The 25,591-nt window shown below is 46.9% G+C and overlaps 1 protein-coding gene across 1 annotated transcript; it reads right to left on the bottom strand.

Moving 5' to 3' along the window:
- Positions 1 to 1,317: 1,317 nt before the first annotated feature.
- On the bottom strand, positions 1,318 to 3,472 carry LOC128719283 (chymotrypsin-2-like). The gene is made up of 3 exons (XM_053812908.1): positions 3,282 to 3,472; positions 2,799 to 3,196; positions 1,318 to 1,617 (listed from the first exon to the last, which is right to left on the bottom strand). The coding sequence occupies exons 1-3, from the start codon at positions 3,370 to 3,372 to the stop codon at positions 1,318 to 1,320; spliced, it is 789 nt and encodes a 262-aa protein (XP_053668883.1). The 5' UTR covers positions 3,373 to 3,472.
- Between the last annotated feature and the right edge of the window lie 22,119 nt (positions 3,473 to 25,591).

Raw genomic sequence — 25,591 nt, 5'->3', positions numbered from 1 at the left:
CCGTGTTGCGGGTTTGCCATTCGCGCGGGCTATGATTTATGTACGGTTTGCTGTTGCTTTGACAAGTAATCGTTCATTGAAGGATATGCTATGGACATCTCGAACACCATATTCCATCGTTCCGATGTTGATGGTTGAATTTGATACATTACTGGGGGAGCGTTTAGCACGGGCAACTTGTATAATGACATTAGAATCGTGGGTTTTTTTTCATAAAGGATAAAATAAGCCACTTGCAAATGAAAAATCGCGTCATTCCAGGGCGATCTAAATTCGTGTGATTTGGTGCTTTTGTTGCGTAAACTCGTTTTGCAAACTTTACCCTTTCAGTCTATTACCTAGTCTGGCTCCCCATCCTTGAAACGTTCTCATAAAATCTCTCAACGATCGGATATTTCTAGCAAACGCACCACATCGTTCAGCAAGTTTACCGATTCAAAAATGTAAAGATTAAATTCGATTTGTGCTGCCTAAATTTTGTGCGCCTCCCCCACCAGCTTCAACGATACACGGCGGAAGTTCATTCTCCCGATTTAACAAAGTCGTCCCGGGGTGGGTAACGTTCCAAAATTTATCCTGCTTGCCCACCCCCTCCGCCGCCCAGAAGCACCAGAGGAACACCGGGAACCGTTGGAACATACCGACAGAACCCGACTCCATCCACTTCAATCGGCAACAATGAACCCAAGGTTTCGCACTGCTCCGGGGTGTCTTGATTGGGAAAGCAATCAAGTTGAATAATTGAATACAAGCGCAGGGTAGCGGCGGCACTTGAGCGCTCGTACATCTCAATCTCTATTTGCCAAGCGCGCGAATCCTTCCCAGCTGGGAAACGCAAAGACCTTTCGCGGACTTTGTCGATGTTTGTTGTGTCATTGTTGGACGGTTGTTTGCACCGTCGGACCGCCCGCTCCCCGGAACTGTGGGGTGAAATCGAATCGCTTAAGTTGATTATCTCCGACGAGTCGTAACTACGCGGGCGCGAAATTGAGTATTCCATGGGTGCAGTCTCGGACACAGAGGAACAACAACAAAAAAAGACAATGCCTCCGGTGCGCATGTATGACACTATGTTGGGAGTTCTTTTTTTTTTTTTTGCTACCTTCGCCTTTTTGTAGAATCCACTGCGATATTTCTGACAAACGCACCGTACACGTATTTTATTGACGAATGGTACCGCTTTCGGTTGGATGCGAATGCGCCTCCTAACGAGCATTCGGCACACGAACCAGGCTACACCGGCATAGAGAACTTAACCACTTAACCTACGTACGGCACTGTCCGGGAAGAGGGGGGGCGGGAAGCGGGGATTCCACTCTACAGCAGCGTAATGGCCAGAATCCAGGCACGGTGGTGCGATACGCGCTCGTACACATCGGGCAGTCCCATACCGCACGGGACGCTCCAGGATTGCACACCGATCAGCACACCGTCCAGCACGAGCGGACCGCCGGCATCACCCAGACAGACGCCCTGATCGGGCTGATTGCTGGTGCAGATGGTACGGGCCGAGATTCGGTTGCGGTACGGCTCGTCGAACTGGTCCGCACACTCCTCGCTGTCGATGACGTCCGTGCGGATGAACTGCAGACGAGTCGGGAGTTGATTGTTTGAAATCTGGAAAGTGGCAGCAAGAGATGTGCGGAATTAGGACGACGTTATCTGCACGTTGGAATGTTGTGCACGTGGATGATTTGTGTGTGTGTGCGCACTGGGCAAAATTTTAGTTTAACGACGAGAAGAACCGTTTCTAGCAAGCGGAGGAGCGTACTAGAAATGTTGCGCATCCTTTCGGGCGCCAAGTTCGGTTCAATCAATTAAACGTTTCATCCAGTCGCGGTACCGGAAGTCTCCCGCCGTGGCTCCCCGATGACGCCCGGCCATGGGACTGCCCTGTACGCCGGGACGGAGATTAAAATGGTAAATTGAATCGACTTAAGTGTGCTTACGGACATATGGCAAACGTATGTGTGCGTCTGTGAAACGTTACTGTAACAGGACCCACAACGGATAGTCCCCCCCCCCCCCCCCCCCTCCCCTCGCATTGGGTAAGATACCGGGGGATTATTGGTCTGGATCTGGGGCCTCCCTCCTTCAGCAGAAACTTTGAAGTGTGTTTGCACACCTTTTAGATTTTTCTTGCTCCGTGCACTTGTGCGCGGGACTAGCATTGGCAGTGCACAAAATGTCGAAGATCCGTAGGGTTGGGAAAGTGCATTAAAGAATTGTTGAATCGGTATCGCTTTGCCCCGTGTGCCATGCACCTTCCCCTAGCCTAGGCTAACATGTTTCCGTAGTTCCACGCACCGCCATTTTCATGTGTAGAGTTGATATCGCGGAGTTGATTCGTGAAGTTGATATTCCCAACGTAATCCGCCGTTTCCGGTGGCAACTGTATAAGTTTTCGAGGAACCAGTTTAGCCGATAAACCGTCCTACCATGTTTAATCACAGAAACGATAATCCACCACAATGGTGGGTTGGTGGGACCCGTCGTCTACGAAACTTACAGTGCTTGTTTGACTGAATTGTTGGACAAATTTTCTTGCTTTTTATCACTCTCTGGCTAATTGACAAGCGATAGTTACCATGTCGTGGATGCTTGTTTAGTGAAACATACACTAAATGTCGAGATTGCCTTATTTTCAAGAATTGCCGTCCCATTACACTTCCATCGGACGCAAATCCAATCGGATTATGGCATTATAATTAGGCACTCTGGGGAGGGTTTTTCCTCGTCTAATTCCACAAAATCACTCCCGGAAGCCACACTTAGAAGCACCTTACAAAATAACTTACCGTGAATCGCCCCCAACCGGACACGGTCGCATTGGTAGCCGTTTCGAAGAAATCCGTTTCGAGCTGGATGGGCTGCAGCTGGTCACCGGAAAAGGTGAGAGAATCCGCCAAACGCACCAGCGCTATATCGTTTGCGTACGTTTGCGAGTCAAAGTCGGGATGGAGCACGAATCGTTCCGCGGTCACATTACGGCCACCTTCCAGCCGGTCGGCACTGCCGACGAACAGCTGCACATCCGCGAGCGCTTTACCGGTGATACAGGCGGCGGCCGTCAGTACCCAGCGCCGGTTGAGCACAGTTCCGCCGCAGTACACCAAACCCTCGTTGATGAGTGCCACCTGAAAGGGAAACTGGCCGTCGGCCGCCTCCTCACCGCCGGCAATCCGTGGAGTGGGCGCTGCTGAAGCGAAACCGCGGTACGGGGACGAATCGGATTATTCATGCACCAGCCTGGCCCGGACAGCCCGGAAGTGTCCACTTACAGTTGGCGCGTTGCGGCACAGCACTGGCGACTGCTAGGGAAGCCAAGATGGCTACCACTTGCACTGCGACGCTGGTTCTGAACGTCTTCATTACGGATAGCGGCCTGGGTTTCGGGTTTTCTTTTCCGCGTTGCGTTGCGTTACACACTGGAACTCACCCGGACGGGCGTGCTGTCGTACCGTTTTATAGCCACCAATCGATGCCCGGACCATATCTAATGGTTTCTTTTTGGTGTTTGACGACCATTACTGCCGGAGCCCCGGTCAGCCCCGTTGGCTTATCGGTGAACGATGGTCGAGCGCATATCTTCGGGCTCGAAATTTCAGCAATTCATAACTTGGCCAAGAAGATTATCTCTTCCGGCAGTGGGACACCTGGTGCGTAAACTTTATTACATCCTGCCTTGTGCCGTGCTTCTGGCACAATCTCGCCGCGCAACGTTCGCAGCTGTTCCTCGCTCTTTCCGGGGGGATATTGTGCGCCTACACCAAGCGATAACTGCTAATAACTGGTCAACGAGCGAGCGTCCACCGTTTGCAACACCGGGTACCAGGAGGGAGATGAAATTGATTGAAGCCTTTGTGTTTGCAGGCTACACCTCCCCGCCCCTTTGCACCCATTGATAGTGGCGTCAAGCATACACCCGCTTCTCGGGACCTACTCGGCAGTAGTGGCAGCACTCTCCGAGATGCTATCTAAGATGAAACCGTACCGACCGAACGCCACCATTTCGATAACTCCCGGACGAGTTCGGGTGCTCAGGTGTTCAAAATGGCAATGTCCATTTGTGATTCACTTAAGCCCGGGTCTGCTGCACACAAATACCCGCACGCGGTACCCCCTGTGGTGTGTGGAGTCGATGTGGCGCAGGTTCGCCCGTAAGCCGGGGGTTTCTTGGCATGAGCTTACGGCCGGAAGCCTGTAAACAGATCCCGGCGTGCACGAGAGTCGATCAAACCATTCCACTGCCTTCGATTCTTGCATGGGGGGCAAAACCCCGTCGAAGGTGGGCCCCGCGGGGTTGGCACTGGGGTGGAGGTTTTTTGGGGAAGGCAGTGTTGAAATATTTACCAAACTCTCTAATCCCGATGTCGTAAATCGTGTGCACCTTCACCGCTACGCCCTACCGCTTGCTGGGTGGGGGGGGTTGTTTGGTCCGTTTTCTAAGACCGTTTTCCGACTCGCCTGGCAGCACCAAGCATTAGTCTTCGAGGGTAGGCTTCTTCTTTGCTTGCGACCTCCACCGCTCCACCGTGGGCTTCACTTCACCCACGGAGGAACAGGTGGGAATGGGTTACATATTATTCAGCTCCATCTCGTTTCGATTTCGGCTCCCGGATAGGGACGACACACACACATACAAGGGGTATAGTGCTGCCGTGAAGTGGCTAGGCTACTGATAGCATCTCGTCGAAGTTTACCGAGAAGGTCTGAGCATCAGGAAAGGTTGTCACACGGCTGTACGGCTCAGCGATAGCGAAAGACCTCTAACCGATTGGCAACTATTTCACCATCTGCGTCTTCTGCGCACACACACACACACACACAGCGCGCGGCAACATACATTCAACAGAAGGAATTCTATCTGCCGTCTTCTTAGTGGCTGCTACTAGCTGAAACTAGGAAGAGCATGTCAATCGATTAAGGGGTGGGTTTTTGTTACGTTTGTTTCGGTGTGTTCTTCTCGTTCGCTGGGCAGTTTTACATCTTCATTATCGTCCACAGATATGGCTCTTCGGCCAATCTTCGTCACCGGTAGGGGATGCGCTGTTTTGAGACATTTGGTGCGAATGAGTTGCTGGGTTGCGTTTTCTTCGTGTGAAACAATCGCGGCTTGCGGGCGTTGACTTTTCATTACATTACACCTCTTTGCGAGATGATGTTTCTGGTTCGTACGAATCCTCCGCACTTTTCAATGGGAGCCTGGTAGCCACCTTGACTAGCTGACCGGAAGAGTTCGACTATTCATTTCCGCCTTCATTCCAAAACTGTCGGCAACATCGGTGACCGGAAACGTCTGGAAAATAGAAAATTCGACCGAAAGAAGAAAAAAAAACAAACCAACAGTAAACCGGCAGTCCCGGTTGACTTGGACCCCCAATCGTCGGGCGTGCGTGTGGAACAAATTTAAGGTATATAAAATATTGGCCTGGCCTCGCCTAATGGCATCCTTCCTTTCCTCGTGACACTAGCGCCCGCTGGTGATTCATTCGGTCTTTTTCTTCGCCGCCTTTACATTTCGAGAAGCATCCAGCAGGGGCTGGCAAACTGCTTTGTAGTGTGTCCGTCATGACACCTTCGCGCCGGTGCTGCTGCCTGTTTTTTTTTTGTGGGTGAACGCGCGAAACACCCAATAAGCTGATAAGCGATCGAATTTATTGATTGGCTTTTTCGATTAGAAACTTCCAACCGAATCGTCCCCGTGGAAAGTTAGTGTTGGTGCGGTGAAACCAGGGCCATCAGGGCGTCGTCCATGGTAATCAAAATTTTACTACTTCTTCACCTGCTTTCTTGCTTTCGTTAGCCACCGTTACACAACAGAACGGTTCCCCCGCCCAGCTGTGGTGCCGGCGAAGAGTTGCGTGTGTAACACGAGGGGGCCGGGTTTGAGGGGTATGCTGTGCCTTACCCAGATCTACCGCTTCGACCGCTGTTCGTTCCCTTTCACACGCGCCACGGCCACGAAGTGTTCCGTGTTATGGTGTGAACATAAAAATAAAAGCGATCTAAAAATTATAGTTGATTGTTTTTGGGAGTTTTTCCCTTTCGGCAAATTTCCCGCCAAGTTCGCTAAGGTAGTGGGGAAGGTAAGAGAAAAGGGGGGAGGGACGAGAGGGGCTATGGGTTTTGTAGTCCTCGTTTTTATGATTGAAAATCAATTAGGAGTTTAAAAAACGGGACAAATTTTGCGTAACGACTAAACGATAAACTCACTTTTGCAATGGCTCTGTCCCGTACGTAAAAGCTCCGGCGGGGGTTTGGGGGTGTTTGGTAACAGTAGCAATTTATTCCTTCTCCCACAGCACAGCGATGATGTGCACGTTGGGTTTTTGGTGGATGTTGAGGCAAATGGGGTGGGGTTGGGAAGAGTACTCCCAAGGATGGCTGGCTCTAAATTGGTTAAGTGATTGTTGACGCTGGCCGGAGTGGGTGAGCTCTCTCGGGACGGGGTGGTATATAAAAAAGGATTTTTCCACCTTTTTTTTATTTGTTCTCCTCTGTTTCGTGGTGCCTTAAAGGTTATCGTCGCCCGTTTTACGGTCGTCATGAAAATGTTTTACTTTGACAGGAATGCTTCCAGCGCTTCAAAAAGGTTTCGATGTTTGGGTTGGTGTGTGGTTTGCAAGAAGCGAGATCCGATATCCTAAGGACATTATATATGTACGAGATTGCGCCAACAGTGGGCTAATTTTACATCATTGATATTTGTTTTTTTTTTCCTAACTCCCGCTGTTAATTGCACATTGTACACGAGAAATTAGCTTTGGAAAAGGAAACAATCGATCGATCGCACACAAACACGCATGATAATAAATGCTCAATATGGAAAAGCCAGTCGTAGCAGGAGAAAGGTTCAGGCTTTTGTTTTTGTTGCTCCTTTGCTTGCCTTCTGATCAATATCTCGAGCTACGGGTTGCTTATTCGCAGTGAACTTATAATTAGCTCAATTCCGTGCGGTTTGGTGTTGTCGAACATGATTGCCTTAAATAAAACAGCAGCAGACCAAACGCGGAGAAAGAGAGTGAATGCGAGGTGAAACTAGGTCGCACATCGTGCTGCGGATTGTACTGTTGACTTCATGGATAAATAATAATTAGCTCACTTAATTATCATTCAAGTGATTTTAATTACCTGCGGTCCGGTGCCCACTGGACGACACCGCGCTCCAGAGCGCCACACTCGAGTGTGTGTGCAAGGTTGAAGCACAAGAGCCCAAGGACTTTCCGTGTGCGGCATTGGTCGGTGCTGGCCGTTACGGTTCGTGGCGTCCCGAGGATCAACGGTGGAAATTTATGCAAAACGAAGTGAGCCTGGAGTGGGCATGGGAGAATACTTTTAATTCCATTTACATTTTGCAGCGAGACGTAACATCCTCGATGGCTACACTTTTGACGGCCAGCGGTTTTATTATTTTCATAATCCGACCACTATCACAACCAACCAATCTCACTACGGGGTCCGACGAGTGCCTAAGCTCTGACGTCGCTGTGGTAATTTGAATACGATTAAGAGTTATTCATTTTGAAGTGCAATCACCCGAGGCACCGGGAGTTGGAAAGAGATTCATCAATTAGAAATCCTCTTTTGCAGCTCCCAGGCCCACACTTTCCCAAGATTTCTCTCCTTCCCTGCCGAACCACGGCCGGCGCAGGAATTTAGTCTTATCTGCCACGGAGGAGCTCTTCTGTGCCCGCAAAATGGAACGCTTAGATGTCCTAATATTCAGCTCGCTTTTATCTTTCTCTCTCTCTCTTTCCCGTTCAACATCTTGCATAAAATCTGTCCCCGAAAATTGAACAGAAACATCATTTTTCATGATTTACTATCCGACAGCCACCCCCCCCCCCCCCCCCCCCAGTACGGGGCGGAACGGAAAGCGGACCGTGGCAAACCTTCGACCATATGCGCACGTGGGCCAGTTTCATAGGCACTGTGGATGGTTGTGAGAGAAACCTTTTTATGGGTTCATTTTTAATAGCTTTGATGATGCTTCTTCTTCTTCTTCTTCCCCGTCCTCTCGGTTGATGTTTCCCGCCCATATCCATGGGAAGCGAGGTTCAGTCGTTAAGGTCAACTATATGGCACTGCGTATTTACATTTTCAAGCCAAAGATTTCATTCCCCAAACCTGAGATTGCACGGATTGTGTAAGCATCGGGGAGGGGGAGGGGCGCATGAAGTGTAACGGTGGTGAAATGAACTTTCGTTAAATCTTAATAAAAGTGTCACATTCGTTGTTTGGGTGCCCAGAACGTACGGGGCCATTGCTTGGCCTTTAATTTGTGGCCGTAAACATTGGGCAACCAACGGCTTCTGAGGGAGGGGAAGGTGATTGGTCATTTTCTACGCCATAAGCTGGAAGCGCCTGTTGGCCTATGAACGCGTGCCGCTGCCTCGTAATACTCGATGATGATGGTCGTAAACTCGTCGGTATACCGAACCACTCCGTACACCCCGTTCCGGGCACGGTCGCAAACCACAGGACGCCAACGGAATGGAATCAAAGTTCACAGTGAGCGTAGAAAGCTTATTGCTTCGCCAAGATCCCACAGTTTGACCTTCGCCTATCGTCGTCCGAGGTAAGAATTATGGGGAGAAAGTCGGCCGACGACGTTGGACGTCAGGCCAATATAGTGTCGTATCGAACACTATTAATTTATTGCTCCAATCGATTGAAATCTGCGTGTCCCTGTAAGCATTCCTACAGGTGGCACATTCAGCAACGTTCGTCGTCTGGATTCGATTGGACGTTTTAATGGTGGAAGCGGGTGAATCTTTGCTCTATCTTGCTTTGTGTGGTGTTTGTATGTTTGTATGCACACCGAACCACACTTGACGTGGGTTGCTCTCGGTTGTGCGAAATGCTGTCAAAAGACATGTGACTACGGTTCGTAACGAAGGTTAGCAAGTGTATCGGAACGCTTGATCCTTTCTAATAATGCACGATTCGGTTATGGTATGGAATTCTTAATGACCACCATCACCAGCTTTGCAAACGCAAAAATATACGTATGCCCGGAGTGAGTGTTGGATTGACTCCTAACGAGTTCCTGGACACGTCCTCAAGGGACTGCCGGATTGTGTGTGTTTAAGCTTCACTTTTTTTTTTTACTTTACTTTATCGACACTTCATCCCAAGCAGTATCTCGAGCATACCGACACACTCGGGTCCGGCAGATAAGCGCTTCCATTCGGAAACTTTAATAACCATTAGCCCCCTCCACCCCTCTTAGCTTTATTCTGCCAGAGCAAATCCCAATACCCCTTTTCGTCATGCCACTGCCGCTTCATAACGTTCTCACCATCAATTGGTCATCGTGTCGGGTTTCAGTCTACAGCAAAGGGTCTGTGCTATACCAAGTACAAAAGCAGAAGCTTCAACCAGTAGCAGCACACGCCATCCATGCCATCTTTCTGCACTTCCGTCCCGTCCTGTTAATAATGAGATTGGAAATATTGCGTAATCAAAATAACATCTTCAAACACACAGGCACACAACACCCCGCACCAGGACTCAAAAACATGGTGGCCTCACAATTCTATCCTCTGCTGCGTCGAGCACTAGCGCATGTACAGTGAGGCCAAACCGTTGTCTCAGTGAGGTTTAGGCTTTTCGCACTGTTTTCGCCGGGAATGCCACGGGCCACAACGGCACTGTGCTGCTCCGGGTAAAAGTTAATCAAGATTCTCGGTCCCAAGAATGGAACCATAAATTTTCACCAACAACCAAGACAGCGGGCACCGCTTTTCGCCCCTGTCCACCGGTCCTTGCTGGTATCGCGCTGCATGGGCCCTGCCTATCGCCTTGTAATGATCTCTTATGATTATTTACTAACCTTCCATTCTTGGCCCCGTTTCGGGTGGACGCACGTTAACGTTTTGTGCTTGTCAGGGTCATCAGCGGGCAGCGGGCGCTCGCGTGTATATGGGTACGCGGTACCCTCCACACACCCAAACCCCCCGTCATCGCAGCATGATGATGCGTTGTCCTGTAGCAGATACTCTCGTCCTTGGTATCGATATCACTATCATCATCATCATCAGCAGCATCATGATTATTTCTCCCGCACCTTCGCCTTTGCAGGCGACAGACTCCGGCTAGGTGCGATGCGTTGAGGTTTTTGATTTTAGCCCATAAACCATCCCTTTTGCGAGGGACGGTTGGGGTGGCAGGTGGTTGGAGGTGACGGATTCGATCCTTCCATGGATGGCGAATTCCATAAACGGTGTGACACTCGGGTATCATAAAACTTAAGCTTATCATTGTTGAAAAAGTAGCAACGTGCGATCGTACAAGATACGGCCGTAGTTAGGAGGTGGCGGAAAGACATACGCATAATAAACCAGCGCCCGAGTATTGAAGATGTGACACTCGCCACATATCTCCGTGGTGTGAGTGTGGGAAAGGCGGGCGGTCTGAGGGAGCAGGGAGGGTATCAAACATATATCATTCCTGAGCCAGTCGTCCCATATCAGGACATATGGGCCGACCCACACCCGCGCACACATCTAGCGTAGTCCCACCGATGGCAAACCCACATCTCCCGGGGTACAGATTGATAATGTATGTATGATATAGCACCGGTGACAATGAGCTACGAGACCGCAGTTTTTAGCAGCGACTTGTGCCGCTCGTTTGCTGGGAAAGTCTTTGGGCGAACTGTTGCTGTTTGGTAGTCTTGTGTGTGTGTGTGTGTGCTCTGTCCTCCGTTTTGGTCGTGCGTCAAAGCCATATTTTGGGACTAGCTTTTGAAGTCGTGCAGTTCTTCTACCGTGGCAGGGAAAGGGGTGGATGGATGGCAAAGGGTTTGCGAAATTAATGATTCAAACTTCATCATGCGAAAAGTGGACCTTAAGAAAAGGATCTTCGAGAGGGTTGAACTTTGCTGCCGACAACTCGGCTGGTCGTGACAAGGGTAAGCAGTGCCGGTTGCGGAACCACTGACGGTGTACGGAGCTATTGGTTTTGTTGCCTTTTTTTTCTCTGGGTGCTTCTCTGCAACGTGTAAAGCATAATGTGTTGCTACAAGTTTGGTCTACGCGCTGCACAAGAAGAAATCTCCCCGCCAAATGTGGCGAGCTCGAGAGCGTACGGTGGGATACTCTTTGTTGGGAAGGCGCAAAACCGGCGAGGGAAGGTCTTTTGTAAGTCGACTGACCTTTTTGTTTCGTACGCGGCGTTACTCGCTGGAAATGGAGGGTGGCAGGGGACGAGGGGGATCGGGGGATCGCAGCTACAAAGGTGGAATGTTTTGATCGTTTGCTGAATGGGCCGATGAACGCCCACCGTCCAAATTCCGGTGCTCAGCCCGGCATCAGCCCAAACGTACGGCCTTCCCTTCACACTCTCTAATAGTCGAAACCCGTCATCATCTACGACACCTTCGCCTGTCCTGCACGGTCTTGGAGGGCCACGGCGTGTGTGGCGCACCGTGGGTATGTGGAAGTTGGAACAGCCCGACCTAAGAAAGCATTGCCTCAAGAGCAGCAGCAACAACAACAAGAAAAGCGATCTGTAAAAAGCACCTGAAAGCTGATCTGTATCAGATGGGCGTCTGGCTACGTTTAAGGTGTATTAATTCCACAACAGTCACCGGTCGGTCCGGTAGGCAGCACCGATTCGGATTGTAATATGGGCTCATGAACAAGTTTTGATCGGATTTTTCCACCGCTTCCCCCCCACGGCCGACGAGCTTCAATCCACACCGGCTACCGGATCGTGAAGAGATGTGTCCACACAAGTAGTGCAGCAGCCTGGGACGGCCATGTTTTGCCACCGCATATTGTGTGTGTATGTATTTAATTCCAGTCGCCGTGTGGCGCGATAGTTAGAGATATTTAAAACTAATGGAACACCATCTTTGGCCGACCATGGCTCGGTCAGTGTGTGGCACCGTCACCGACCAGAGCAAACTGTCCCTGCGGTGTGGTCGCACGTCACTTTACATAATTTGTCACTTTCAATCTTTTTCCTTTGGGTTTCCCTCCCTCTCTCTCTCGCTCTTTCCTAGACGTTGTCCAACCCTATGGCCGTTTTTTTTGTTGCTTGCTTGCGTTGCTGCTTCAACAACAAAAAAAATCTTAAGTCGGCCAACGCGCGCGCGATCTCGTGGCCGAACTGTTGTTGCGCTATTTCTGGACATTGGCCAGATGCGCCTCCATCTTTCTTCACGCGACACGCGCGTCCCATTCGCCGGTGGACAGTTTCGCACGACTCTGGTCCCGTCGAACGGCCCCGAACGGCGTGACAACACAAAACAACGCGTGTTAACCAATTCCTTTTGCTGTCTTCAATTTCGCCATTTGCGTTTGTCGTTTCTGCGTGTGTGTGTGGCTTTTTTTTGCGTAGTGCGTTCTCCTTCTTCACTGGTATTTCGTTTAGTGCAAACTTCTCATCGCCTTCTTTTTTTTCGTCTTTACTTCACAGAAGCTGCTGCCTGCCCGTTAGACGCCGTTAGTTAGCGTAAGTGTTGATGCATGTTCCGTCAAATTAAAACCAGCAACCAATCTATTTCAGGCGACCCTCCGGTACGGGTCCGGTTCGGTTTCTTTCAATTGGAAGTTTCGACACTTGCTAGCCATTACGAACGAAAAAAGATGTTGCTAGTTACACATTTGCCATTGTGGTCACGAATAGAGGGTTTCCAAAATTATTACTCGGGTTTTTTTTTTGCACCAATCACTCAAAACTGGTAATGGCATCAATTCGAAACAAATATATGTTGTGAGAGATGTGTCGGTCAAACATCGTTGCATTGACGCAACCTTGGTGTAACATGCACCGTGTATAATCACTGCCATCTATGCGCACTTGAATGCGTCGATAATTACCCACGGAAGTGCTACAGGTAAAGAAATGGAAAATGAATTATGGCCGAACAGTATTTCTACGCTACAAACATGTCTGTGTTAACTAACTACATCCCATCGTATGACATTTCATAAGCAAGAATCCGTTTTTTTTTAAACACAGTATTTATCAAGCTAAAGCGTCCAGATTGCTCGAGTTCTGTAGATGGTCAATTGAAAATAATGTTCTTGTGTTTCTGATCATTGCTAGACTACAAACTTTCATGCCATTTCGATTAAGGTTTCGTATCCCTGTAATCATTGACCCGATAGATTATGGTCTAACTTTCTTTGCAAATGAACGCATGACGTGTATGCACTTCCCAATGCTGCAGTTCGAATGCGTTTTAATCGTGAATTTTATACGATAATGTTTTTTTTTTGTATTTCCTTCACATTGTGTAGTGCTACGTAGGCAGAGACAAACTTATCATATCATAACTTAACACTAGAACTACCAAGCGTTTTAAGCGTTTTTCATTAATAGTTCTTTTATGAACAATTCCCAAGTTCTGAATTATTATTAATTATTAATACGTCAATGAATTTATACTATAGAAAAGATATGTAAAAGTCATGCAACAGCTATGACAGAAAGATTTTACTGCAAAATTAAATGTAATGAAAATGAAGCGTTCCAGTCAAAATGCCTGGTCCGGTGTTAATAACTATACCCTATCCTAGTTCCTAGCACATAAAATCCACATCGATCATCGTGCATGCGAAATTAGTTGAAATGTTTCAATATAAATATGCCACCGGGTATATATATAAAGAATGTTACAGTTCTATTAACATCAATCATTTAAGTTTTTAGTAAATATTTGAACAAAATTGCACAACCAAGCCACTGTTTCGGTTGTCTAAAGCGCAATGGGCATGCTTAGTTTCAACTTAGTCAATCCAATTGAACATAAATATAATAACCAACGCAATCGTTTAAGAATTGTTTTCTGTAGAAATTGTTTTTTTTCTCTTTCTCTTTCTCTCTGAATGTCACATTGATAAGAATTAGAGACTTTTAGATGGAGCCATCTTTTGTAAGGTATATGCATTTTTGGTCTTAGTGTATGTTCCGTAGCAACCACTTGCCAACGGATCGTCTCCAAGGCAATCCAAGGCCAGGAAGAAAATGAGAAGAAAGTTCATCAACTTACCATGACACGTTGTGTGATATTCTCGGTATTGAGCAGTGTTGACTTCTATACTCTTTTAAGGTGATCATTAGAATATCTTCCAAATATTCAGTCCATTAGTTCCTTTTAGGGAATTCGTAAAAAGAGAAGCGTGAATGACGACCCTTGACTGGTATGAATTTCTTGTTCTACTTTTGCAATGATGATTTCATCTCCAGACAGCTATTGATACGTCTTCCACATCACAACGAATACACTTCCAAATTGCTCGCACAACTAAACACAGCAAGAACTTACAGCTCACGAATTCAGCAGCAAGTAGAACATAATTGAATAATGTTGTCTTCTGGTGCAACATTGCCAACCAAAATGCATGTGGACACGTTGTTGGAAGCGCTTTGTTTGGAAGCTTCCATTATCAACGCTCGTGTGCTTTTGTGCGCAGGAGAAAATAAAAACCCAAGTGCAACCGAGGATGAAAACATTTGGTCTCCCCCCATCACCACCGATTCCTTATCTTAAGGTGAGCAATTTTCCGAATCCCATCTAAACCTGCTGCTGACGGGTGCCGTTGTCTCGGTCCGTCCCCCACCCCCAGCTACCCGACAGCGGCACAAACTGTTGCCATTTTGGGGAATGTTTCTATGTTCATTTCTGTGCGCGTTCGTTCTTTCGGGTGTTATCTGTTGCACCGACCAACCCGTGGAGAAAGCAGCGATCCCGAATGGATCGTCTTAGATTATGGACAAATGCAGGAATTTCACTGTTGAAATTTAAATTGCATTTCCGTTCTATGGTTGGTGTTCCCTCCACTCTCGGTGTGTAGCTGATTGCTGTGCTTATGTTTACCGCCGGGCTGACTCGGCAGAGTGATAACAGGAAACTGATGAAGACGGACAGGAACCACCGTAAGCTATGCTCCCGCCCGTATGTCACCCCACACCTATTGCTTATGTTGCTTTCGTTCGTGTTCGTGTTGTGTTAGACATCCATCAACCGGCCGCGACATGATATTGTACTTGCTGCCGGCGACTGCTGACGAGATTATTTTCCTAACAAACGTCTCACCGCGGCGCGCGTGGGGTGGAAAGGCGCGACAAATGGAGAGATGGGTGTCGGACAAACAGGGCATAAGGCGGGGAAACATATTTTTGGTGGATGAATGTATTTATCTGCCTTTTTTTATTCTTGCCACTGTGCTGCTGTTCTGGTGTGTTTCGTCTTCAAGACAGCGAAATTTGTAAAGAAAAGGACAACTTGTACTCGCGGACACGAAAGCCAATGACGGCACCTGGCTTCAAGCAAGCAAGATGGTAAAATCACGCACGAAACATTATTTCCTTTCGCTTTTTCACCCACATACACGCACGTAAGAAAAGTTAGTAATATTTTCTGTGCACTATATACGAACGCAACGCAAAGAAGTCGGGCCCGAACTTCAAGGAATATTTAAATAAGTGCGTGGAGTTTGTGTGTTTCCTATCCCCGGCCTAGGGGTTGCGCCCCCCACTCGAAGGTGGGCAATAAATTTTACCATAAATTTCATTCGCATAACAAACTTGTCACTTGGAGCGGCCGACCTTTCTCTCCGCTAATGGTGGGGTGAGTTCGCGTCCTTTTGATGGCCACTTTTTTCCTGTGCGCTGCTTAGGCAATCGTTTCTAGGTACATTTTTTCCTCGCGGCATGGGACGCTGCTTTTGATCGGATTGTTTCTAGCTGATAAGCCGTGTACAACAGAATAAAGAATTTAAATTTCATTAGCTTATTACTGGTTTGGAAGTGTTTTTTTTGTTTTTGAGAAACCTGTTTACAAGTGATTGTTGTTATTCCAACGAAATTCGACAACAGTATAACATTTTTTTAAATAATAAAATGTTATATAAGTCGTGTTAAAAGATAAGTAATATTGCAAATTTTAAAACACATTAGAAAGGGTGCATTGTTTTTTACGTTTATTACAAATGTAAAGATAATTTCGGACATAAAAAGCTCCTGATCGCATTTTGCACCGTAAATCATTACATCCATTGCGTGGCAGAAGACTCTGTTTGTTCCTTTTATCCTTTTTTTTTATTCCACGCATGAATGATTTAGTTTAGCTTATTTGCTTGTGCATTTTGTTTTTGGCCTTCTTCCCGTTGGCGTCGGTTTCAGCTCCCACGAAACGTCCTTCCGGCATATAAACGTAAATCTACCCCCTTTGAAATTGGCTCCGTTTTTGGCTTCTGATCACGTGCGGGTGAATTTACTTTCTTGCAAAACAAAGCGAAAAAAAAGTATGCAAACTATTTCAAGCAAGCAGACAGCGTTCGTGTGAGTGTTAAAACTGCAACCCCCCTATCAGGCCATCGGTTAGCAGGTTCGTGTCGATCGGAATAGAATATCAATCTATACCGGTTGTGTGCTGGTGCGTATTCATGAGTGTGTGTGTGTGTGTGTGTGCATGGAAAGCTAGCTCCAAGAAAACTTACGAGAAGAAAGTTCCTATACCATGGGCTCCGCGAACGATCGGACAAGGAAAAACTATCTATGATTTATCGTTTGACGGGCACAAAAAAAAGGAACACGGAAAAATTCGGTAATGGAAGCACGAAAACGGATCTAGGCCATGAAGAAACAATATATGAAAATAGAATCATAAATTGTGTAGCCATTCTGTTGCCATTACACAGGACCTGCTACGCGTAGGTGCGGACCTTCGCCGTTCGCTTTATGGTGCCGAGACCCCGAGCACCTGTGCGCAGTAGCTAGGAAGAAGTAAGACCTTACCCTTACACAAACTTTCCTTCCATACGAAGCAAATCATCGTTTGGTGAAGTGAAATATTTGCTGTAATATCAACTGACGATCAGGAAATTGAGAACCAGCAATGGAAGAGACAGTGGGCTGCGAAAGGGGTGGGAAAGAAATTTGCATCCCCATCTCGGCGCACCCGGCATTCTTCTATCTCACTACTCCTTCGGTAAGCGGTGTTGCGTGCTGCAGCTCTAAACGAAGCTAAAATTATGCTGCAGTTACGTGAGTGTAGTACAGTGAAGTAGTGCAAGAATAGAAAAATCAATACTTTGCACCCTTAGTGTTAAGGGAGAAAACGCGTACTAAGGCTACCCTACGCACAAAAACACCAGACTTCACGTCCAGGCAGGACTTGTTTGAATGTTCCCGGATATGTTGTGGAGTGCTTATGGTGCCGTTTTATCACCTCTTACTGTTTTTCCCCCTCACCGGGCTGTCCTCCATTCACCTAAACCATTTCCCGACGTGCCAAAGCAATCCAACCGTACCATAGCCGGTTCCCCCGTATTCAGCAAAACTTTTGTTTTATGTGTAATTTTATTTCTGTATGTCTTTTTTTTACCTTTAAACCACTTTACCGTGTGTGGACCAACGCATAAGCACGAATGTGCTGCACCTGATCGGGAGAAAAATGCGTTTCCTACACCAGACGACGCACTGCTATTGCCGAACGGGAGGTTGATTTCATTGTAAGCCACACAGCGCAAACTGGAATTCATGCATGAGAGTGTCTTCAAGAAATAATGTAAAAAATGAAGAAATCCCGGTGGTACTGCATGCAAAAACAACTACAAAAAATAAAAGGATCTATAGCGCACACACGCGCCCTGGGTCGGAATGTTGGAAAACATGAGCTGAATATCCGGTCAGAAAAAAAAAATGTGAACAGCCAAGGGTGGGGAACCCCAAAGTTCCTGGGGTTTCGAACGGACATTGATGGCGGAGAATATCCTGGATATTTGAGCGAAGGGAAAAAAGTAGCCGAGAAATGAGTTTTGTGGGAAGTTACGATTGAGCTACACGCCGACCGACTGGTACCTTATGACAAATGTCCGTAATGCTTGCTTCCTAGCTGGTGGATTGATAAGTGCCTATTATACATACTTTATTGACTGGTAAAGTCAAATGGAAATTTTTGGTAATTCTACTTATAATTTCTTCAGCAAAATTAAGGTTTAGTATAGCCATTGTATGATTTTATTAGTGAAAAAAATTGTTATGTGATGTTGATTTAAAATAATATCATAAATACATTGCAGCACTGGATTCTGTTCTCCGGTTGACAATGGTAACATGCAATGGTAACAGAAAAATGGAATTGCATTTTAACAATGACTTTTGCGCCCTGCAGCAAGAAACCTATCAGTACGCACCAAAGCATGTTCAATACTTCGGTTCCTTTTGTTAAAATGCTTTTTTTTGTCATTCCTTCAGCTTCTCAACCTTTCAAACTCCCCCAAAAACCCGTAACCTAACACCGACACGAGCTGTTACACACACACACACCCACATACGCGCATAGTAGAACTTTCCTTTTGCATTCAGCACATTTTCATCACGAAAAGCGCACTCCATAACAAATGTCCCCTCCTCACACGCCATACACCCGATGTAGGGACGGGAGCAAACCGGTAAGTGAAAAACGAACGGGACCGACGGGATATTTTCCATTCCATCCGTCCCCATTCCGCACCGATCGGTACCCTTCCGGCCACGGGGTTTCAATGCCGATTACGTCAAGTTACAACAACATTCATAAATTATGGATTTATGCACAATCGGCAACCACTCGTTGACCTTTTCTCCGGCGGCTTCTCGTCTCTTGCATTGGGAAAAATTTGCTTCTTCTCTCACACTCGCTCGGCACGAGTGACGGAAGGGAAACCGGTCGCCCGGTTTGGGGTGGATGTGTGCCGTCGTAGCACAAAAGTGGTCTTCCGGTTTCTGTGTGTGGTTGAATTTTTTTTTGTGACTTCCTTTGCATAACCTTAGCCTCTAGATACCGCTCTAGCTCTTCCAGCCCACCCTGAGATGCTTGCGTTTTAGATCCTTTTCCTGCCCGGGGAACACACAGGGAAATTCTTTTCGGTTTTGTCCACATAAGAACGGAACACTCTTCACCCACACCACACGGCGAATGCCCCATCGAAATTGCCGGTGTTTCCCTGTCCATCGTACGAGGCGTGAATGTCGTCTGGCTGGAAAGCTGTGTTTTGGGATGTCCTGGCGTGTTGGTAGCCGGATAAAGCGAGTGGGATATAATAAAACCGGCAAAGGCGGTTGTTTGCCTCTTCCACATGCTTTTCGACCGATTCCGGGTTGGTGTTGCGCTGTTATGAAATCAGCAAAGGGTTCACATGGCAGTGTGTGGTTAGAACTATTTGTATTGTACAGATTATGGAAGGATATGTTCGCGATGCATATAAAAATGTTTTTTTGTTGTTTGTAAAATGTAGTAGAGTTTACTTTTAAAACGCTTTGCGCCTTGAAAGTAACACCCTTTGCGGAAGAAATTATTGAGTTTTAAACCTTTTTTTTAGAGAATAATCATTCATATAGAATCTCCGCGTGGAGCTATTCGATTCATGAGTTGACTCTAAAGAGGTTATTAATCTCTTAAAATTATAGAGTTATATTTTATGAAGATCCAAAAAAATAAATAAATAGATCTTCGTTATATTTTAGCAAATATTTAAGTTTATAATTCGAAAATTTTTCTTAAAATTTAAAAATTGAACTGTTCTTCAGTCTATGCATTCGAAGACTAGCAGTATTTCAGTTGTTTCATATTCATACAACAGTATAATTGCACATGCCAAACATAAAAATGGGAAACAACTTGATTATTTGGATTTTTTTTGGATCTATATAATGGTCCAGAATAAATTAGTTTAAAGACTCATTCAGATAAAAAATTATTTCATATTCATCTTAAAATACCGATACCGATGATAGCGATTTGAAATCTTTTCGTTAGAATTTTCAAATCTTGTGTGGAAAAATTTTTCCTTTTTAATTTTTCATTTATTTTTCTTTTTGTACCATTCTTATATGAAGTCCAGAGTCAGGGAGTTGTTAGTCAAAAGAGCCAATTATACTACTGAGTGCGTGATTGTTCTGGGTTCTTTTTCAGTTCTCCCAAACGAAGGTTCACAGGTTTCACATACTTTTTTTGTCGCTTATTGTTACATAATTTATGCCGCAACATTTTGCAAACATCATCACCACGCCGCTCTGGGGTGTGCGTGTATAGAAACGTAATTTAGCCACGTTGGTGTGTGCGAATAGGTCTCTGCGGCGTTTATGAGGGTTTGACACCCTTTTCTCGTCATAACCGTCCAAGGCAGGATGGTGTAACACTCGCTTCTAATCTTTGCCGGTGGGCCACACTGTACGGTAGTTATGAGAGAGAACGTAAATTCGATAGCAAATACAGGTTTATCACAGACAGAGAGAGAGAGAGCGAAAGGGAGGGAAAATAGGTTCAGTGACACACTCCAATCGTTGATGAAAATGATGGAAATGTTGTCGTCTTCACTTTTCAAATCCTTTACACCACTGCCACCACCTTTTAAGTCTCGGTTGAGAAAAAACCCATACACATTCACACACATGTATCTAATGTTGCATCCCTAGCGTGTTTTCCGTTTTCCCCAAAGGACGACGACAAAATTTGGTAAAACGTTTTTACAGGGAATAGGTTCTCTCTGGGGTGGTTTTATTGATATTTTACCACCGAACATTTTCCCACCCCCGGGGGGGTTGTGGTACGAGGAAGTGGAACGTGTATTTGTGTTTGTACTCATGGGTTAAGCCTCCCTTTTCACCCGGATTTCAACCGGCAGAGTGCGGCAAAAGGGACCGCTAAAGAGCCATGATGGATATACGGGAAAACCCATGCCACGGAAAACTGATGGAAGCCGACTTCTTCACGACGTATTGGTGGAAAACCCCGGTTTTGCAAATAGCTGCAGGGACGAACTCGTCCGCCGCGCGGTGTAGTAGTGCCTTGCGAGATGAAATATTGGGTTTTTAGGGCTCAATTTCAACCGTCGGCGCGCCGGGTACGATCATAAGGACGCAAATAACGCTTCCGCCGAAGTGTGTATACCGGGTGCATGGTAAATGGGTGGGAAATGAAGGAAAGCACGGTACGGAAATACACAGGAATGGAGGAGGACGAAGAGAAAAAATAAAACTGAAATCCAAATTGGAAATGGTGTCATCGGAAGAAAAACGGATACAACGAGAATCCGGATCACATTGGTCTGTGCAACACAGACACACACACACATACACACGCACAGCACAAAGGGACCGGGAGCGGTCTGGAAAATCCATCATTGAGCTTAAAAACTCTCGGCGCTTTTGTGGATTTTTCCGGAAAAGTGATTTTTTTTCTTTCCTCTCTGTTTAACCAACATTTTTCCTGACGATCTTTTAGTGCTCGTGAAAGGTTCGATCATACATGCCTAGCTTGTTGGATTGGATTTCTGCATCGGGTTTTTCACTTGAAGTTTTTTCCTCTTTCTGTTTTGCACCAATCGATTGCAATTTTTCGAATCTTTCTTTCTCTCTTTTCTTTTGTTACATGCTAACAAGAATGTTAAAAGAACCTCTTCGTATAAATTTCATAAAAATAACTTTCGCATTCGGTACGAGCGGTTACCGCCCGTTCGAAGGAACGGATTAAGCTATGAAACGACAAAAACAACGCAATACTACCACAGCACTTCACGTCAAGGTGCTGTACCGAAAACCCACAAACGAACCTCAACCTGAAAGGGTTATTATTTCTGCTAATATTTACTGCAAATACCGAAAATGAACATGAAATAATATGGCCAATGCAGAGGGATTTCCGACCATGGCCCTCCAGGGAGCGGGGTTGGGACCCGGACAGGGGGATTGGGATGGTAATGCGGTATGTGTTAAATCTCACCCGGGATTAAGATTTACTTTTAGGATACACCAGCAGCCCACTCACTTTTTCCTCGCTAGCAAACACACACACACACACACACACACACACACACACACACACACTTGTGCAGTGCCTCGGTCAGTTTGCGAGATTGTATCCAGCATGATCCAGTACCGGGTCCTTCATTTAATATCCTTTTTTAGCCTGCGGTGGATTCTAGGGTAGGAAAAGTGCACTCACCACCGCACCATACAAATCCTCGCACATACACCAAACCCAGATCACGCTTCCCCACGTCCACTTGATCTACCCGATTCTGTGCGCTCGCCCCTTAACTGTGTTATAGGAAAACTATGGCTTATGGAAGGGATTTTTTTTTTATTTCAATTGTCGGCCAGTTTGGAAAGTTACAGCACCCTTTCATACGAGGATTTGCGTTAGTGTTTCTTCCTTTTTTTAAATTTTTAATTTACTACGATTTTTACCACTTTCGCCCACCCCCCCCCCCCTCCCATGTCGCCGTTTGCCGCGGCGCACCCTGTACGGCTCAGTTTCAGTGGTTTGAACTTGGCACCGACCGCTTGAATCATGTGGTACACGCCGGGTTTGCAGTTTGTTAGTACTTCCAAATGGAGCGCGCACGGTCTCGGATGCGGGCCCCGTGTCTTCGTGGCAGTCAGTTAGGTGCTGTACCAAATGGGGCTTTTTATAATGTTTTTTTTTTTTCGAAATGATGTTACAATCCCTGCATTATTATGGCTGAAGTTAGAAGACAACAGGGACACGGAGAAGGAGACTTTTTAATGATTATGATGATGGTGATGAGAGTATATTTCTCCGACCGAGTTGAACTGAGCTTTATCCACCGTTCCGCCTGTTTTATGGGACGTTAGACAATGAAGAGTTTCGCCCCTATTCGGCGGGGTTAGCCTGACGAAACGAACAGTGATGGACGATGGTACCGGCGAATGTCCTGTTACGGTGTGTCCTCAACCCATCCGACGTAAAGTTCGTGGTGACTGGTGGCATTTTTTTTTTGATTCCACAAAGAAAAAACCTTTTCTGTTCTCTGGCATTCACCACAGCGGACCGAGCCACCGGAACGGGAAGTGTGTGTGTGTGGGTATGTCCTAAGGCTGCCAAACAAAAGTTGACCGTTGGGAAAGGACTTTTCCAAACAGTAGCCACCGTGCGCTGGTTGCACCTCGTTCGGCTCGGTGTAGTTTGTCGAATTAATAACTACTCGTCTGGAGGTTTTATTGGATCCTTTGCCGCCATCCCAGCAAAATCCAGAAGCTTTTGGTCCGAAGATCCAGTTGTGCATTTCCGGCCGGTGACGGTGAAAGTGTTGGGAAAATATTTTATTACTCAAAGTTATAAAGCTGATACCAGGGCGAGCAGGATGCTTTTTTTTACGGGCCGCCTGTTGTACCGGCCCGGGAAGTCGTCCGGCCAACGATGGATGGATTTGGAATCGGGATGGTATGCACATCCAACATGACGTTAGCATGTTGTTGGAACCATAGTTTCACCAACCGCCAGACGGGCCTGATGCAAGAATATGTATTATCCGTTGAATATCATCGGAGCGATAAACATTCGAGACCGTACCCATTCGGGCTGGACACTCGACCCTGACCATGTAGCATACTTCGGCCGACACTGAAGGCGACAATAGTGAATGACCCCTTACGGTGTCCTGATGTCCTGCCGGGTATGTGCTTAAGTCCCGTTTGCTGATGTCATGTTTATTTCCTCGATTATATTTGTCTCTCGCTCTCTCTCTCGCGGGGGCCATCCAATAGCACGGTAATTGCAGGAAATGTATCTTGCCTTCGATATGTGCGGATATATGATATGCTTTGCTTAACGAGCACCTTTCCCAGTGTCTTGTATCCCCCGTCCGCTTGTGGAAGAACCGGCTTGTCTTGCAATCAAACCCCCCGGGAGGGGGTCTTCATTACCGCTCACATGCCGTACACGCCGGAATGACAATCAACCGGGCGAATGAACCGTTTTATTGGTTCGTTGGTTTTTGGGAATTCGTAGTTGCGGAGATACTTTTTTGGAAGCTCTCGCCTCACCTGGTGGCGTGTGTAGTCTTTGAGTAAGAATTTCCAAAGCAATCGTTGCTGCTGCTGTTTTGCATTCCCGTGCCAGGGATAGATACAGTGCAACCAAATGCTCTGTTGCCATTCAGACAGCACAGGCGGTCGTCTCGTTGCAGCTCGGAAGCCTCGGTGTTGGTGTTGCTCGGAAGGCGGCATCATCATCACCGGAAGTGGAACATTAGTTCGCTTTCTGTTTCAATCCCCCGAAGGGTCCGAACGATAATTCTTTTTATCTCTAGGTACGTACACGTACGGAAGAATTGCGACCATTTTGGACGTGGCCCGTTGACTGCCCGAATTCCGTTCTCGTGTTCCGGGCGTGTTTCGCAGTGTTTGAGTGACATTTCAGCATACGGTTGGATAGTTTCGTAAGTAAATTGCACACTCAGTGTCCGATTTCTGCATGGTTCAAAAACACATTATTATGGGAGCCCAAAAATAGGAATGGACCCAATGGTGTTTCAGTCTGCTGCTCCAAATGGTTTAGATTTGATGTTGGAAATAATTTACTCTCCGCATCCACTCTCATCGCCCACCACCCCCAGTACCTGGTGGTGTTTGGGGGAGGAAAAAAAAGACCTCATAATGCATTAATTTAGCTACCGGTATTTGGGTTTTGTTTGCTCGGTACGATACCGTTTCTAATGAGAAACTGTGCACAAGAACCACAGTGTTCGTCAACCGCAACGAATGGAATGTCATTCTTCAAATTAATCTCCATAGCTTTATACCTGTCGCAACCAGACGACACTTGTCCTAGCGAGTTCAAACCTGATGGGTCCTTTCCGATTGTGGACATTTTGTAACGTTCTGCGAGAGCAGGTTCTAGAGTTGTTGCCGCCAACAACCTATGCGAGGGTGTGCGGGGTGTACTATTACTCATTTTCTTGACATTCTCGTCCACCTTTCCGCGGTCATCGTGGATGAAACGCAGTGTGCTGAGTAAGCTTCGGCGCACCGAGCAAATGCTTTCTTCGTTTCCGAGAACACTCGGCCAAGCAATGGAACGGCTTGTACTAAACAGTTCGGTTCCCATGCACCCATCCGATACCTGCAAACCACAGATCCCACGCCGCACCAAAACTGCAGCCACCTGCAGTTTCGAGCAAAAATGAGCATTTTGTGGCAACTTTTGTTTTCCGTCGACGTGCGTCGTCCCGGTCGTCATTCAACGGTGCCGAGCAGGTTCCCTTTCAGCTGGTCTGCGGTCGATGGCGCTTCGACGAATGGAACAAACGCCGCAAAGCTCGCCACAGCGTACGTACGTTGGATGGCTTCGTACCGGGCAAGTTAACACTTGCGCATCATGGGGGAACAGTAAATGGCGATTGAAGAGATATTTGGTTACTTTGCATGCTCGACTTGACGCCCGGTGGGACCCGGCCGGTACTGATATCCCACTGCTCTTATGACGGGTGCAAACCTGTTTAAGGTTGAGATTTGAATTATTTGCGCTGCTCGCTGCAGAGGCACACACAAGCCATCAGTTCACCGCACGGCAAACGGCTATCAGCGATCTCACACACCGCACCGCATCATCATCGAAATAGAGGATGAACCTGTTTTGCTGCGACGTTTGTTTAGAAATGAGATATACAACGAGTGATGCCTACCCATCGGTCCGGGAATGGGTATCACTGCAGTTGCAGGATGCAACCGATAGCAAGTCCCTCATCCCCACCCAAGGGTGACTAAATTGCATATTAGCTCCATCTTTAACCCTTCAAGCCTCGTTCCGACCGTTGGTGCCAGGTTGGTTGCGACAATGTTT

The sequence above is a fragment of the Anopheles marshallii genome, chromosome 2 (assembly GCF_943734725.1).
Source record: "Anopheles marshallii chromosome 2, idAnoMarsDA_429_01, whole genome shotgun sequence".
In the NCBI taxonomy this organism is placed as follows: Eukaryota; Metazoa; Arthropoda; class Insecta; order Diptera; family Culicidae; genus Anopheles; species Anopheles marshallii.
Note: the sequence above shows the minus strand (reverse complement) of the source record. Positions and strands in the feature narration are given on the sequence as shown.

Bases quoted from the DNA above. Each gene is read 5' to 3' on its own strand.
- LOC128719283 (XM_053812908.1), bottom strand. From the start codon at position 3,372: ATGAAGACGTTCAGAACCAGCGTCGCAGTGCAAGTGGTAGCCATCTTG. The intron at 3,197-3,281 runs GTAAGTGGACAC...TCGCTTCAGCAG, and splicing joins TGTGCCGCAACGCGCCAACT to CGCCCACTCCACGGATTGCC. The intron at 1,618-2,798 runs GTAAGTTATTTT...GCCACTTTCCAG, and splicing joins CCGGTTGGGGGCGATTCACG to ATTTCAAACAATCAACTCCC.